The sequence below is a fragment of the Chiloscyllium punctatum genome, chromosome 42, assembly GCF_047496795.1.
Source record: "Chiloscyllium punctatum isolate Juve2018m chromosome 42, sChiPun1.3, whole genome shotgun sequence".
Classification (NCBI taxonomy): domain Eukaryota; kingdom Metazoa; phylum Chordata; class Chondrichthyes; order Orectolobiformes; family Hemiscylliidae; genus Chiloscyllium; species Chiloscyllium punctatum.
Window position 1 is genome coordinate 16,982,067 of NC_092780.1, and position 16,300 is coordinate 16,998,366.

A 16,300-nucleotide genomic window follows, 5' to 3' on the forward strand; every position below is an offset into this window, starting at 1 on the left:
TTAAGGCTAGATCGGTTAATGTTCTAATTGTGTTTTTGTTTTCTACAGCTCCATATACAATTATTACCTTCCCTTTTCTCTTCGCCGTTATGTTTGGGGATTTTGGCCATGGCGTCTTAATGACTGCTTTCGCCATGTGGATGGTGTTAAGAGAGAGCCGCATATTGTCTCAGAAAAGTGAAAATGAGGTATTTTTTAAATAGTGCACAATTTGCTTGGTGATTTTTGTGGATTAAAACATGATAACAATTTCTCATGTTAGATGTTACCCCCGCCGAGTACCCTGACCTACGTTTCAACTATTGGCCTAGACAATAAACAGAAACTTTTAAGCATTCATGTCTTATAGCAGCTGAATAATTACTAGCATTTTTTTTTGCATCCTTTTTTAAAAAGGCATTGAGAAGTTGGAATTGCTCAAAAACAAGCAACTCAATTTTTTTCAAAATGTGCTTTTGTTTTACATCATACTTGACAGGCAGCTGTATGAACCATTGTTCATGTAGAAATAAATTTATTGCAGTAATGCAGGGAAGTGCGTTTCATTATATTCGCGATCCATATCTCAGTTCTGAAATTCTTCCTCTTAACTTTTTGCTTTATATAATATATGCCTTTAACACCCAACTCCTTTGACAAACTGCTCACTTATTCTAATATTTACTTGTATTAATCAGTGTCCTCTTTTTGGGATAATGTTCCTGTGAACCATCTTGGGATATTGAATACACAATAGACACTATATAAATAGAAGTTGCTATGCTATAATACTGCTTTGATTCTTTAAATGGGGATTCTGCCTGCTATCTTCAATCCTCATACCTTGTATTGCTTTCATGTTGCTTCGTACGTAATCTTTTTGGACCTTCTGTGATTTCTAAATTAACAACAGAGACTTATAATTTCTCTGGATTTAATTTCACAGAACCACAGGAGCGTTATGGTGCAGAAGAAAGCCATTTGGTCTATTGACTCATTGAATGTGCATCATTACCAGTGCCAATTTCCTTTTTCCCCATATCCTTACATATTATTTCAATCCAAGTTCTAATCAAGAGCCCTCTTAAATGACTCAGTTGAATCTGCCTCCACCTGACTTCTAGGCAGTATGTTCCACACCCTAACCATTTGTTGAATGTAACTGGTATTTCCTCATCACCTTTTCTTCTTTTTGCAGATCATTTGAAACGCATGTCCTGTTGTTCTTGCTCCTTTTATGAGTGCGAACAGTTTCTCCTTAACTACCCTTTCCAGTCCACTTTTGATTTTTAAAAACCTCAATCAGATTTCCTCATTGCTGCCTTCTTTCCAAGGAGACAAAAAAAACCTGCAAATGCTGGAATTCAAAATAGATTTCAGGTATAACCCACTCCCAGCCCTGAATAAGGGTTACACCTGAAATATCGACTTCTCCACCTCCTGATGCTGCCTGGCTTGCTGTGTTCTTCCAGCCTCCTGCCTGTCTATTTTCTTTCCAAGGACAGCAATCTCAGATTCTTTGATCTATCCTTGTAACCAAAGCTGCTTATTCCGAGAACCATTCCTGTTGACCACTCTTGCACACTCTCTCTTTGCGTTCACACCCCTTCTATAATGTAGTGCTCAGAACTGTACACAATACTCCAGCTGGGGCCTAATAAGTGTCTCAGTTTTAGTGTTAAAATTTGCCACTTAAAGGTCATAATACTGCAGGAATGAAGTGAGCAAAAGTGACAGTAATCCATACCTGTGATATCAATGATAAGAGGAAAGCCTGAGTCTGGATTAGACTTAGAAAGGAATGTAGATTTCTAATCTTGGTGAGTACTTGGAGGTATGTTGAGCTACCTGGGGAGCCAGGAAAACCCCAATTATGAAATGAATGGGTAAGTTTTTAGTTTTAGCATCTTCAGTCTTGAAATAGCTTTGTTTAATCTACTGAGCACAATTGCTAATAAGTTAAAGTAATTTACTGCCTTGTATTGTTGCAACAATGTAGAAGCTTTGAGAATTTTAAAAAATTAAACTTTGTTCTGATAGATTTTCAGCACTGTCTTCAGTGGACGCTACATTATTTTACTCATGGGGATTTTCTCTGTGTATACTGGCCTAATATACAATGACTGCTTCGCAAAGACTCTCAACATGTTTGGATCATCTTGGAGTGTTAGACCGATGTTTCAGCCAACAGGAAACTGGACGTAAGTTTTGTAGAACCAAGATAACCTTGCTGTGTTGATTTTTAAATTATTTTAATATGAATTTTTTGTGAAGCATGTTTATGCTAGGAAAAATAACAATACATTTCTAAAGTCTGGTGCCAAAATCGAGTGAGGCTATGGGTTTCAGATGCAATATATCCAAACTTAAAGAAAATACTAACTTAGGTGGGGGTTTTGTATTATGAGGAGGATGGAAAGAGTGTTCAAGGTGATTTGGACAGGCACAGTGAATTGGCATGAATGTGGCACATAGAATATAATGTGAATAAGTGTAAAATTATACAGGATAGATACAAAATAAGATAGTTACTGATGTAGAACCAGCAGAGAGTTTCAATAAGGGGCAAGCCACTTAGAAGTTAGATGGGGAGGAGTCACTTTTTGGAATGCTCTACCATAGATAACTGTGGAAGTGCAGTGATTGAGTATATTCAAGGTAGAGTTGTCCTGAAGAAGGGTCACTGGATCTGAAATGTTAACTCTACTTCCTCTCTACAAATGCTGCCAGACATACTGAGTTTCTCCAATTTCTGTTTTTGTTTCAGATTTCCAGTATCCTCAGTTCTCTTTTTTTGTTATTGCATTTGCCCATTTTGGGAGTTTCTATCTCTCTGGCTTCAGAATTTTCATTAATGCTGGTTTAGTTTTAATAATATTCTCATGATCGCTTCACAGGGAGAAAACCCTTCAAGGTAATCAACATCTTCAGCTGGACCCTGCTCAGCCTAATGTCTTTAATGGGCCATATCCATTTGGAATAGATCCTGTAAGTTAATTCTGTGTTTGCTTTTGAATTGTCACTTTTCATTTTAAAAAAACAAAAAATACACAAAAATTATCCTGCCTTTATTTTTAACATATAGAAACATAGGGCTAGAATGCATAAAATGCCAAGTTAGGCGTCTGATTGAATTAGTCTTTAATTGTTTTTGTGATATTATCTTTGACTTCGAATGTATATTTTGATTGTGGACAGATAGAAAATGGATTATAATCCCATTGAGTCAAAATGAACTAATCATCCTTTGTGCTTAAATGGAGGTATTGGCTTGTTACAGAATTCAATTTGTGCACATCACTGTTTATTGCCTGAAGATCCTGAAATATCCCAGTAAACCATGCCTTTTTTTTTAAAGCTAAAACATTACTTCCTGATGTTTACTTCCAAACTTTAAACCTACAATTTTCAGAAGTTATTGAATGGTTTGATTGAGAAGTGATATTTTAAGGGATGAGTTGAGAAACCTACTTGCTAATTATTTCTGTTAATATTCCTGTATGTTATGATCTCAATCAAAATTATCTCTTTTCCCTCAGATATGGAATATTGCTACAAATAAACTAACGTTTCTTAACTCGTTTAAAATGAAGATGTCTGTGATATTGGGTGTTGTCCATATGGTCTTTGGCGTTTCTCTCAGCCTCCTGAATCACATGTGAGTACATTTTAAGCCAAGTTTGAGTTTTTAAAAGTATGGAAAAGTAACTGTTGTCTGTTGCTACATGAATGTTGACCTTCTTTGAGGTACATTTCTTGGATCTGAAACCTGGTCTCTGTGTAAACTGCAGCATATGCAGTCTAAAGGTTACAGGAAACCATGGGCCAGTGAGCTGTTGTAAGCTGTTACTGACAGTTTTTTCAGTAGTTACAATGTTTATGCTTGTGGAGAAGATTTTGACGGTTGGGGGCTTTTCACAAAAGTATCAGTTAGGGTTTTTAAAAAAAGCGCAAGTGTTTGAAACAATTTTCGCTTGTGCTGTAATGTGTATGCTAAAAGTATCTTAGATCAGAAACAAAAGCTAATTTTGTGAAGTTCAAATTCAGATTTGACTAACCAAGGCTATGACCTGGTATTATTATTGTAGTACCATAGGTGCTTTCTCTTGTCACATATATACTAAGTATATTAAAGGCTGAGATGGATAGATTTTAATCAATAAGCAAATCGACACTTGTAGGGAAAAGGCAAGAAAGTGGCAAAGCGGACTTGATAGGTTTCTGCTCCTGTATTTTATGGTCTTATAAGTTACTATCTCCTAGACCACCATAATCTATTAACTTGCTAGGGCTATTAACTGAATTAATTTTTGGGCACATTGGATGAGACAAACAGTTTATGGGGTACTTGTGTATTCTTGCATTTGAAATTAATGTACTGCTAAATTGTTAAGTTCAGATTCTGACATTAGTTTTTTTTCTCTCCTTTTTTATTTGTAGATATTTTAAAAAGCCGCTGAACATCTATTTTAGCTTTATCCCCGAAATAATTTTTATGTTGTGTTTGTTTGGCTACCTTGTCATCCTCATCTTCTACAAGTGGACTGCTTATGATGCTAGCACTTCAAAAGATGCTCCCAGTCTTCTCATCCACTTCATCAATATGTTCCTATTCAGTTACAATGATAAAACCATGAAGTATCTGTATAAAGGACAGGTACGTAACTACCTTGGAGATTTAGATTATAGACAAGGTTTAAGAATGTGTTCTAAATGAGTTTAGTTACTTGGCTGCTCCCTGCTATTAATTTAAAACTCATTTCAAAAAATCGGTATATGAGACTTTAAAGCAGCCTGGGGCTTGTCTTTTGTTGTGTACAACAGTAGATTGATAAGTTGTCCTGAATCATTGTAACAAAATCTCTTCTTATCTTTATAAAATATATGCTAGCAGCAACTACTAGCTTTTCACCAAAGTGTCGTAATACATCAGGTCTTCTGTTTTAACAGCGAGGTCTCCAGTCCTTCTTGGTGGTTGTAGCTCTGCTGTGTGTTCCATGCATGCTTGTGGTGAAACCACTCATACTGCGCCATCAACATTTGAGGAGAAAACATTTGGTAAGGTATTTAATATGTTTTGGAATTCAGATGTATATTTCTATATTTATCTTCCACTACGGTGGAGGGCAAAAACTGCATGATTCAGTGAAATACAAAACTACGAATTGCATTTAACTGAATTGCTGGAGTTGAAGAAAATGCTGTTGATGTGGTTTAAGTGGACTTCCAGAAAGCATTTGGTCATGTTATATGCAACAAGTTTGAGCAGGATTAGGTCATGGTGTAGAAGGAGCAAAGAGTGGTCTGGTGGCACAATGGTTAGCACTGCTGCCTCACAGTGCCAAGGACCTGGGTTTGATTCCAACCTAATTTGCACATTCTCCTTGTATCTATGTGGGTTTCCTCTCACAGTCCAAAAATCTGCAGATTAGGTGGATTTGCAATGCTAGATTGCCCATTGTGACCAAGGATGTGCAGGCTAGGTAGATTAGCCATGGGAAGTGCAGAGTTATAGGGTAGGATGGTGGGTCTGAGTGGAATCCAAGGATCAGTGTGGACTCAATGGGCCAAATGGCCTGCTTCCATACTGTAGGGATTTTATGATAACATTGATATGAAGTTGGCTGAGTTTGTAATGGAGTTTGCTGGGGATTGGAGTGAGCATCCTTGCATTTCCTATACTAGACCTTGCTTTATAGGGCACAATTCAAAACGTACAGGTGATATGAACCTTGGATGTATTATGAATTGTGAGGAGGGTAGTGCAAAACTTCAAAAAGACGCAGGTAGTTGGTGGATTGTGTAGACAAATGGCAGATGGAGTTCAACACAGCAGTATGAAGTGATTTGATTTGATAGGGAAAGAGAAAACAAAATAAAGTATAGATAATGCATGTTGCTGCCACTGTGCATGAGTACTGGAGTGAGAGAATTTGTTAACATGCTGCCAGTCAAGTGGGCTGTTTTGGCCTGGGTGATGTCGACCTTCTTAATTGGTGTCGGAGCTGTACTTAAGCAAGTAGAGAGTGTTCCATCATACTTCTGACTTGTGCTTTGTGAATGATGGACTTCAAAGAGTCAGGAGGTGAGTTATTCATTGCAGAACTGCAGTCTCTGATCTGCTTTTGTAGCCATAATATTTTTGTAGCTGGTCCAGTTCAATTTGTGATAAATTGTAACCCTCAGTGTAGATAAGAATTCAGCAATTTTAATGTAATTGATTCTCAAAGCACAATGCTTGGATTCTTTATTGTTGGAGATGGGCCATATATTACTAGTATGTGATGTTAATTCTACACCATGATCTCCCCATGTTGGTGGTGTCTGGGAGTTGTTTATTTTCATGACACAACTGAAAATAATTTTAGATGCTTTGAAACAGATGCATGATGAGATAAAGAATGCTCACTGTTGCAAGATGTCTTCGCACAGTCCAGAGTGTAGATGTAGGTTCATAAAAATAAGAAGTTTGAAAAGTTATCAGGCTAGCATGAAATTTGAGTTGTGTGCTGGAGAAAATTATTCAGGTTGCACCATACACTTCCTCCAGATCAAGATTATGCTTCTATAGCAAGCAGAGCAGGAAAACGAAGTTTAAAGAAGTGATAGGTAAAGATAGCAAAGCAAAGTAGTTATAAGAATTGGCTATATCAAACAAAGCAAAAAAAAATTATGTCAGTCTGCAGTTTAGTGCATTGTAGAAAGGTTAGTTGATGATTAGAAATTTTATTGTGGTCTTTTGCCACATCTCTCAAAATTTGTGTTTCCTGTTTCATAGGGGACACACAACTTTGGAGGAATAAGAGTTGGGAATGGACCAACTGAGGAGGATGCTGAGATAATCCAACATGATCAGCTTGATACCCATTCAGAAGATGGGGAGGAAGTAAGTATGACATGATGCACTAACTAGCGCTTGTTTGTTTGTAGATTTGGGTTTCCCCTTGAAGGAGTTGATCTTTCGCCTTGTGTTATTGCTGTAGCTTGTAATTTGTTTAAATAAAATTTAAAAGGCATTAATTGTGAATTGTCAACACAAATTGATGAATAGCAGGCATGTGAAGACATGTATTTTTATATATAGTTTGTTTGTGACTTGTAAAAAATTTTTGTGAGGTGATTTTTAAAAAGAAATCTGTTCTCTCTTTTGCCTGATGAATTCGTTTTTTTGGTTTCATGGACATTTTTGTGGGGCAAGTAATGTCAGTCCTTAATCATCTTACTGTGCCAAATGTTTTTTCCTCCAAAAAGCTTGGATAAGCTTCATAAATCTGAGCATCGTTGTCTGACATTAATATGATATTGCACCTGTTTACAGAATATTTTTGAATCCTAACAACTTTAAATTTAGATCCAGATTATTTAACTTGCTAAAATATGTTGTGAGCATCATGATTCTTTAATAACAATGTTTATTTATATGGAACCTGTGTATTTATAATTCAGTGCAGTTTTGTTTTATTATTTTGTTTGTTTAAATACTTCGATTCAAATTGAGATTTGCAATTGCACTGAATGCTGTAAAGCCTTCCTTTAGGCTTTATAACCCACGTGGAATGCTGATGATTAATTTTGGGTTTTTTTATTCTGCTTCTGTTGAAGGTTTAAGGTTTAGTGGATCTGTAAATTTTGTGAAATCTTTATTTTAATTCGAGTGAATAAAACTCCTTTTAATTTCTGCTTCAACCTTTTGGTTTAAAACAAAACCCAAGAACCTTTGACCCTAATGTTACAGAAATTGCACAAATTGTCTTTTAATCACTGGATGATGTTTGAACAATTCCATTTTGGTTATTTTCAATAAAAATGATGTGCCTTTTACTTGTATTATGCATGAATTGTATTAACTATTAATTATATGTTCATGTTCTCATTGCATTTAACTGCACTAAACATGTAATTTTTTTGCAAGCCCACTGTGGAAGAATTGGTAAGGCTGCACTTGATACCTGCTTTGAGTATTTATCTAGACTGACTTCATTGTCCATTATTAACATAGCTCAGTAAATTTTTAATTGTACAAAATACTTTGAAATTTAATGACATATTTGAATGTCAGTCAAGGAAATTCTGAAGTTGAGCAATGAAGTTTTATGCTGTAAAGTGATTTATGCATTTCACTCTCAACATTGCTCCTTATTAGATGCAAGGTGAGCTAAGGTTGTCAGTTTTCATTCCCCTTCTCTCCACCCCCCTCTTCCTCCCTCTCCCCATTTCCCCCCCCCCCCCCCTCCCCCCTTCCATGTCACTTTAGGAATGTCACAGCTCTCTGGGCTTTGTCATGTTTATGCTTTTATTTTCCCTAACACAAGGCTGCATGGCTGCTGTGTGAAGTTGGTCATTGTGTTTTTGTGCACTGCAGGATCATGTTTGAACCCAAATGTTGGCAAACAGGACCACATTTATTTAGGATTTTTGGTCAGCATGGACGAGTTGGACCGAAATGTCTGTTTCTGTGCTGTGTATCTTTATGACCCTACAACCTAAATTTCCTGTTGGTATAATCTTGATGGAAGTTAAGTTTGGGCCGTCTCAGTACATTATCAAATGTGCATGGGTCCAAGGCGCAAAATCCTGCATAAATTGTCATTTCAATACAGCTGGTACAAAGAGTGCTGTTGAGGAAAAAATGCGCAGTTGCAATGTTTTTCTGAGGTTGGATTGAAGCACATTGGAAGTTTCATAAGTAATTTCTGTGACCTCAATGCAAATTATCAAAAAAATCTATAATTTCATCACTGTTTCCAACACTTAACAACATGCATAAGTTCAGTACCATTTTTTAAAAAAAAAAGCAAGGTTATGTTGTAGATATAAGATTTTGGATATTTGAAACATTCAATGCTACAATTTTGTTATATTTTGGAAAATCAGAACTAATACTTGTTTTATACATAATAATAGAATATATTACTATTCCATACTGACACTTATCTTTTAATCTGTTGCTTGTAGTTTAACTTTGGTGACGTTGCCGTACACCAGGCGATCCATACCATTGAGTACTGCTTGGGATGTGTTTCTAACACTGCCTCCTACTTGCGGTTGTGGGCACTGAGTCTGGCTCATGCACGTAAGTACAACATAGGTGCACATTCAGATGTGAGAACCATTTGTGCTCCAAGTAAACAGGATAGATTTCTGAGCGAGTGATGTTTATATATTACAGTTTTCTGATGCATTGCCCCACCCTCAGGTATGAAACATAATTATGTTAATTCCAAGTTTATCTGAGTGTGGTGGCTGATTTTTTTCCAAGTTTTTAACAAATGGTTCAACCAGTTATTTGCCTCTTGTGGCATACCTGACAAGACAGAACTCTTTCCTACTGCACTGGAATATTTAATTTATCTGCAGTCTAGTCCAGGAATGGCCTTGAGACCACAACATTCTAACTGAAGTGAAAGTGTTAATTATGGTATCAAGGCTGACATTTTAAGAAACAGCTAAAGATCTTTTACCTCAAAATTAAGTAACTTTGAAGATCAAATGTATGAAGTGTATTAATTGTACAAAATACTTTGAAATTTAATGACATATTTGAATGTCAGTCAAGGAAATTCTGAAGTTGAGCCTACAACCTAAATTTTCTGTTGGTATAATCTTGATGGAAGTTAAGTTTGGGCTGTCTCAGTATATTATCAAATGTGCATGGGTCCAAGGTGCAAAATCCTGCATAAATTGTCATTTCAATACAGCTGGTCCAAAGAGGGCTGTTGAGGAAAAAATGCGCAGTTGCAATGTGAACCCAGTGAATTTGGTTTTAGCTTTGTAGGAAGGAAATGATGAAAAAGCTGAGCTGTTTACACATGGTTGTGATTAAATATTGATATTGCTGTTACTGAATTTTGTTAATGAAAATAGCTAATGATCACGAAGTTGTATTTAAGACCCTTTTTATTTATTTTTAAAGAGGATGAATTGGCAGATAATCGGTTTAAAAGGTGGTCAATAGTTGGCTTCAACAGAAAAGAAATTTCCATTTGCAGAGCAGTTCTTAGCAGTGGTATCATCACCCTCTGCATTGTTGCTAATGTGAAATGTTGACAGAATTGAGTTTTGTTGTAACTCAGTTGCCTGTTCAAATTGAGGTATTTTTCCAAGGAAGGGATAACTGCAAAACACACAGTGGACAATGTGACATCTGTTAGAACCCAGTGGGGATAATGTTTGGCTTCACAATTTTCTGCAGAAAGCATTTTGTTCTGCCTGAATATTAGTGCCAATGAATAGATTAAAGGGGATGGAAGTCAGCCATAATTTTAATCCGATGGCAGTTCATGCAAAGCAAGTATAAATATTGTCATGAGCTGAATCCATAGATAGGGAGTGTATGTTATCTGTTTTAGGTGTGAAAGGCAAATATATAGAGAGAGATCCATGACTGTGCAAAAGTAAATGGGCTGACTTCTTAGCTTTAGAAAAACAAAGAATAATCACTCCCACTAAATATTCTGTTTTAACTGGTGAAGTGGAACTTTTCTTCATGTCTGGTATTGCATTTTAAATTCAAATTGGAGATTTTAAGTAGAAACAGAGAAAAATGACAAGATAGTTTTTTTTTTGTTTACATCGTTTTTAAAAACAAATACTTTTGTAGCTATTGTCTGTAGCAAGCCTAATGAATGTCACTGAAGGCAAATCTGCTAAATTGATGAATTTTAAACTTTGTTCCCTGTTTTAGAGCTCTCTGAAGTGTTGTGGACGATGGTTATGCACATTGGACTGTCAATAAACAACTTTGGTGGATCTTTTCTCCTCTTCTTCATATTTGCTGCTTTTGCTGTGCTGACAGTGGCAATTCTTCTCATCATGGAGGGTCTTTCTGCATTTCTGCATGCTCTTCGTTTGCACTGGTAAGAACCTACTTCCCAATGTTTGCTGCATCTGATGGAAGTTGTCATATTCAGTAAAGTTTTTTATAAAAACAAAAAAAATGTTTTTCACCTGTGAGCACAATTGACAAAATGTAATGCACGGTGCGATCTCATAGTATGGACAACTTGTTGGTTCATCCCCTTTTTTTTGCAGAATTAATAGAAGTTGGGCAGGACAGCAGTCATTACATTTGGTTTCCATTCATCGACTAGAGAAGGAAAAAAGAATAACTGGGAATTACATTGCATTAAACAACAGCAGCTTTTATTCATATAGTGCACTTTATTTTAAAGCGAAAGGCTGTTTGTGGAAATGTAATTAATCCAAATGGACAATATTAGAATTATTCTATGTGGGAAGTTTGTATACATATGTTGAAGACTGAATCCTGCTTGGTTTTGTTGCCCCCCCCCAAATGTAAATAGCCAGATTTCTGCTGTTATTCTGGGATCACAGCTAAATGTACTGGCAAGTTGCTGGTATTTGTTATCCTATTATCAAAAGATAAATCTAAAAATAAGTGGAGACATATATAAATGGCAAGTTTCAAATACAGGCTAACATTAGAAGATTGTGGATGTAGGTTTGCTCACTGAGCTGGAAGGTTCGTTTTCAGACATTTTGTCATCATACTAGGTAACATCAGTGAGCCCCCAGATGAAGCACTGGTAGTATGGCCCGTTTTCTATTTGTGTTTAGGTTTCCTTGGGTTGGCGACATTTGCTGTGTTGATGTTATTTCCTGTTCTTTTTCTCAAGGGGTGGTAATTGGAATCTGAGTCAATGTCAGTGTCCAAACATTACATTAGACAAATGAGCAGAAATCTAGCCACCAGGATACATGAACATCAACTAGCCACAAAAACACATGACCCACTGTCACTACTTTCCTTACATACAGATGAGGAAGGACACCACTTTGACTGGGATAATACATTCATTCTAGGACAAACCAAACAGACATGCACGAGAATTCCTAGAAGCATGGCATTCCAAACGACACTCCATCAACAAACACATCCCATTTACCACCCCTGAGAAAAACAACCAGAAATGATGTCACCACTGGAAATACCGTCACCCAGCCAAGGAAACTTAAACACACAAATAGAAAGAGGGCCATACCACTAGTGCTTCATCCGGAGGCTCACTGATGATGTTAGAGTATGGTGACGAAATATCTCAAAATGAAGCTTCCAGCTCAGTGAGCAAACCTACACCCAGAACCACCATCTAAGCTACAAATCTTCTGAAAACCCATTAGAACCTTACTTACAGTTGAAGTACCAAATCCAGGACTGGTCAGAGATTTTGATTTGTTTTTATAACATATTTGATTCTTTTAAAAACTTTGCAGAAAAGATTTTAGCAGAAAAAGCAGGGAGATGACTTAACAGAAGTCTTCAAAATTACAAAAGATTTTGGTAGAATAAATGAAAAGAGAATGTTTCTTCTTGTATGGAAAATTTAATCAAGTTTTATCTAAAAAGAAAATCTCATACCACATATACAAACCCTATAATTTCTCTTTTTGAGTGGAGATAAATTTTGAGAGAGGGACTCCCACAATTATCATACATCAATACGCAGGTGCAAGGCAGTGAGCACTAATGACAAGAAGCATCATCATATGGAGGCCAGGGGACATTAAGAGAGAGATTTTCCTCTGAAGGATTTACATTTGTTAAGATGGCTAAGCCAGTCAATGGTGATGGAGCTCTGTTGATAGTATTACCAAAGACCAAAGGGATGCCTTTTCAAGTTGGAAACAGTTACAATCTGGCACGTAGATGGTACGCACATTAACCCTTTTCGCTAGTCTAAATAGGAGGTTCTGTGGTTGGCTGCTAAGGAAACTGAATACTTATCAAAAAGTAGAAATTAATAACAACCTAAGCCAATGCACTCATTTTAGGTACAAATAAAACTGGGCAATGTATTAGATCCCTTTGTATAAAGAATGATTATAGGTGTACTAAATTGCTGTATTGGATGAACAAATTGCATCATTTTTTCCATTTGATTTTTGAGGTTAAATATAGCACATGAAGTCAGGCTGCTTGGCCAAACCTGCCAATACCAGTGTACAATACTGCACTTGGGCTTCTTCACAACTTCTCTCATTCAACAATATTTTCATATTTTCTCTTGTCTTGCACATCCTAGTTGTGTGTTTTCCTTTAAGTGCATCTGCTGTAATCACTTAGATTTTCAATTCATCATTGTGATCTCTAAACAGTTGATAGGAATGCTGTACTTATACGAAGGTAACATGCTAAATGTTGTTCAACCCTAGCATGCTACAGATTTCTAGAAGGCATAGAAAATCCATGTTTTTAAATATTATAGGTTAAACCCTTCTCAACCCTCAATCAGCGTTGTTACAAAGGGATTAGAGATGTCCTAGTGTATAAATTACAAAAGGGAAATCATGCAGGGTACAGTACCTGAATGGAAGGCAAATAAAATGTTAGCCTTTGGCCTTTATTGTAAGGGGAATGGAGTTTAAAAACAGGCATGAATTGCTATGACTTTACAGGCCCTTACTGAGATTGCATCTGGAGTACTGTGTAGACTGTTTAGACTCCTTAAGGAAGACGTATAAATTTTGAGACTCGGCTGATTCAAAGGATGAAAGGACCCTCTTATGAGGATAGACTCATCAAATGGGTCTATACGCAGTATAGTTCATAAAATGCTAAGTGATCTTATAGAAAAGTGCAGAATTCTGTAGATTGACAGGATAGATGCTGAGAGTATGTTTCCCCCTCTGGGGAAATCTAGAACAATGGGGCAAAGTCTCCCATTTATGATGACGATGAGAAGGAATTTCTTCTGAATTGTTTACTCCCTGGAATTCATTTTCAGAGAGCCATGGACACTTGGTCATCAAGTATATTCGGGGCTGAGTTAAATGAATTTTCAATTCTATTGACAAGTGAGTTGAGAATTATAAGACCAAAGGAGTGGAAATTAGACCATTCAGCCCATTGAGTCTGCTCTGCCATTCAATCATGACTGATAGTATGAAAATGGGGCTGAAAAACCTTTCTTCCTGTAACCTTTGATCCTCTTGGCAATCAATAACCTACTTATCACTGTCTTAAATATACTCATGGCCTGGCCTCCACAGCCCTTTTGTGGCAATGAACTCCACAGATTCGCCACTCTCTCTGGGTAAAGATGTTTCTCCTAATCTCTGTTCTAAAGGGTCTTTCCTTTACTCTAAGGCTATGCCCTTGGGTCCTTATCTGTCCTGCCAATGGAAACATCTTTCCAATGTCCACTCTGTCCAGGCCATTCAGTATTCTATAAGTTTCAATCAGATCCCCTCCTTCATTCTTCTAAATTCTATTGAGTATAGTCCCCGAGTTCTCAAATGTTCCTCATATGTTGAGGCTTTCATTCCTGGGATCATTCTTGTGAACCTCCTCTGGACCTGCTCCAGGACCAATGCATCCTTCCTGAAGTGTGGGGCCTAAATTGCTCACAGTGCTCTAAATGTGGTCTATCCAGAGCCTTGTTGAGCCTCAGAAGTACCTCCCTGCTTTTATATCCTAGTCCTTTTTGCAATGAATGACAGCATTGTATTTGCTTTCCTAATTACTGACTCAACCTTCAGTTAACAATCCTGGACTAGGAGTCCCAAGTTGTTTTTTGCTCCAGATTTCTGAATTTTCTCCCCATTTAGAAAATAGTTCATGCCTCTATTCTTTCTACCTGACACTTTCCAATGTTGTTTCATCTATCACTTCTTAGCCCATTCTCCTAACCTGTCTAAATCTTTCTGCAGCCTCCCTGCCTCCTCAGTACTACCTGCCCCTCCACCTATTTTTGTATCATCTGCAAACTTAGCCAGAATGACCTCAGTTCCTTCATCCAGATCATTGATCTATAAAGTGAAAAGTTGTGGTGCTAACACTGAGCTTTGCAGAACACCACTAGTCACTGGCTTCCAGCGGGACCCTTTTATCCCCACTCTTTGCCTTCTACCAGACAGCCAATCTTCTATCCATGCTCGTACCTTGCCTCTAACACCATGGGGCCTTGTCTTACTCAGTAGCCTCCTGTGCGGCACCTTATTAAAAAACCTTTTGGAAATCCAGATAATTAACACCCATTGGCTGTCCTTGGTCTAACCTTCTAATTATAGCGCTAGGCATTAAAATGGTCATGTTGAATGGTGGAGCAGGCTTTTGAGTCGAACGGCCTCCTTTTACCATTGATAATTTTATCTTATTTTTGCTCCCAACCTCCTCGGTTTCTTCTCCTATGAATCATGATGACGTTCAGATCTGTGGAACTGCCCCTGTCAGGATACATCATGTATGTGACTCTTTTCAGTGGGATCTTAGTATCAGCTGAAGGATTGATCCATGGGACTGTCAGGGTTGAGCCTTATACCACTAGATGTCCACAGATCAGGCATAAGAGGAGGCGACTATGTTGTACGAATCAGTCATTTTTATAATGATGAATACAGAGTACATAATTATTTTTAAAATATAAACTTAGCATATCTTTGAATAAGTAACTTTTAAATCAGTTATTGGATTAAGTTGTGAGCTCTTGTAAAGCAAATGCAAAGACTCAACTTATTACCTATGTGCCATAAAATTCTGAACATCTCCAGCAGGAAAACTATTGGCTGTTAGAACAAGTGGAAGCTCTGACCATTTTCTTCTTCCTCTGCTTGGTTATATTGTAGCCAGATCCAGCTGACCTGTTACACAGATAGGATGGCTTAGTACAGAACAGAATTTGAACATGGAGATTTCTTCTGGTTTTGTATTTCTTACAATTTTGCACTTAAGGCCTTGATTGTCCTTATACTTGGGTCTGAGGCAAACAAATTTTTCAGAATTTAGGGACCTACAAAATAAAGTCAATTAAACTGCTTTCTTCACATGCAGCCTGCAGCTGATAATGAGCTCTGTCAGGCCAGCCTGCCTTGTTCCACCGTTCCCAACTTCACTATTACAGCCAGCTGGGGAAAATTTAAAGCAGCCTTTCACTTTACAGTTTTAATTATATACTGCAACGATAGAATTACCATGGCAGAAACTTTCACAAACAAATAGTGCTATTTGCTGAAGCTGCTTACTGACTAGCTTCCCTTACAAGAAATGGATGGTAAAATTAATACTTTTGGATTATTTTTCCAAGATTTAAAAATTATTATTTTAAGAAATATAATTTAAAAATTGCTCCAGTTCTTCCAGGTAACTGAACTGCAACTTGGAACTTCCTAGCACTTTTTAAAATTCAGTTCTGCAAGTACCTACTTGATATGTGGTGGGGAAAAGAATCTTGCAGTGTTTGCAGATTTTTTTCCTTTCCCAAACTTCTGTCATTTTGTGCTTCAAACCTTTAGGGTGTGGCTATTCGGTTTAATTTGAGGTGTTAAATTTCACATGAAATATAAATGGCAGACTATTAAAACA

General features: G+C 37.0%; 1 protein-coding gene across 5 annotated transcripts in view; it reads left to right on the forward strand.

Moving 5' to 3' along the window:
- The window catches only part of LOC140465771 (V-type proton ATPase 116 kDa subunit a 1), a 61,095-nt gene that overhangs the window by 28,441 nt on the left and 16,354 nt on the right, over positions 1-16,300 (forward strand). For 3 of the 5 annotated variants that reach the window (XM_072561523.1, XM_072561526.1, XM_072561524.1), the window contains exons 12-21: positions 49-188; positions 2,020-2,180; positions 2,877-2,967; positions 3,519-3,637; positions 4,420-4,636; positions 4,930-5,037; positions 6,758-6,865; positions 7,892-7,909; positions 8,935-9,052; positions 10,664-10,835. In XM_072561523.1, coding sequence (XP_072417624.1) covers positions 49-188; positions 2,020-2,180; positions 2,877-2,967; positions 3,519-3,637; positions 4,420-4,636; positions 4,930-5,037; positions 6,758-6,865; positions 7,892-7,909; positions 8,935-9,052; positions 10,664-10,835 — 1,252 coding nt within the window. The remainder of the gene's footprint in view (positions 1-48; positions 189-2,019; positions 2,181-2,876; positions 2,968-3,518; positions 3,638-4,419; positions 4,637-4,929; positions 5,038-6,757; positions 6,866-7,891; positions 7,910-8,934; positions 9,053-10,663; positions 10,836-16,300) is intronic. The other 2 variants (XM_072561525.1, XM_072561527.1) reach the window with 1 other exon arrangement.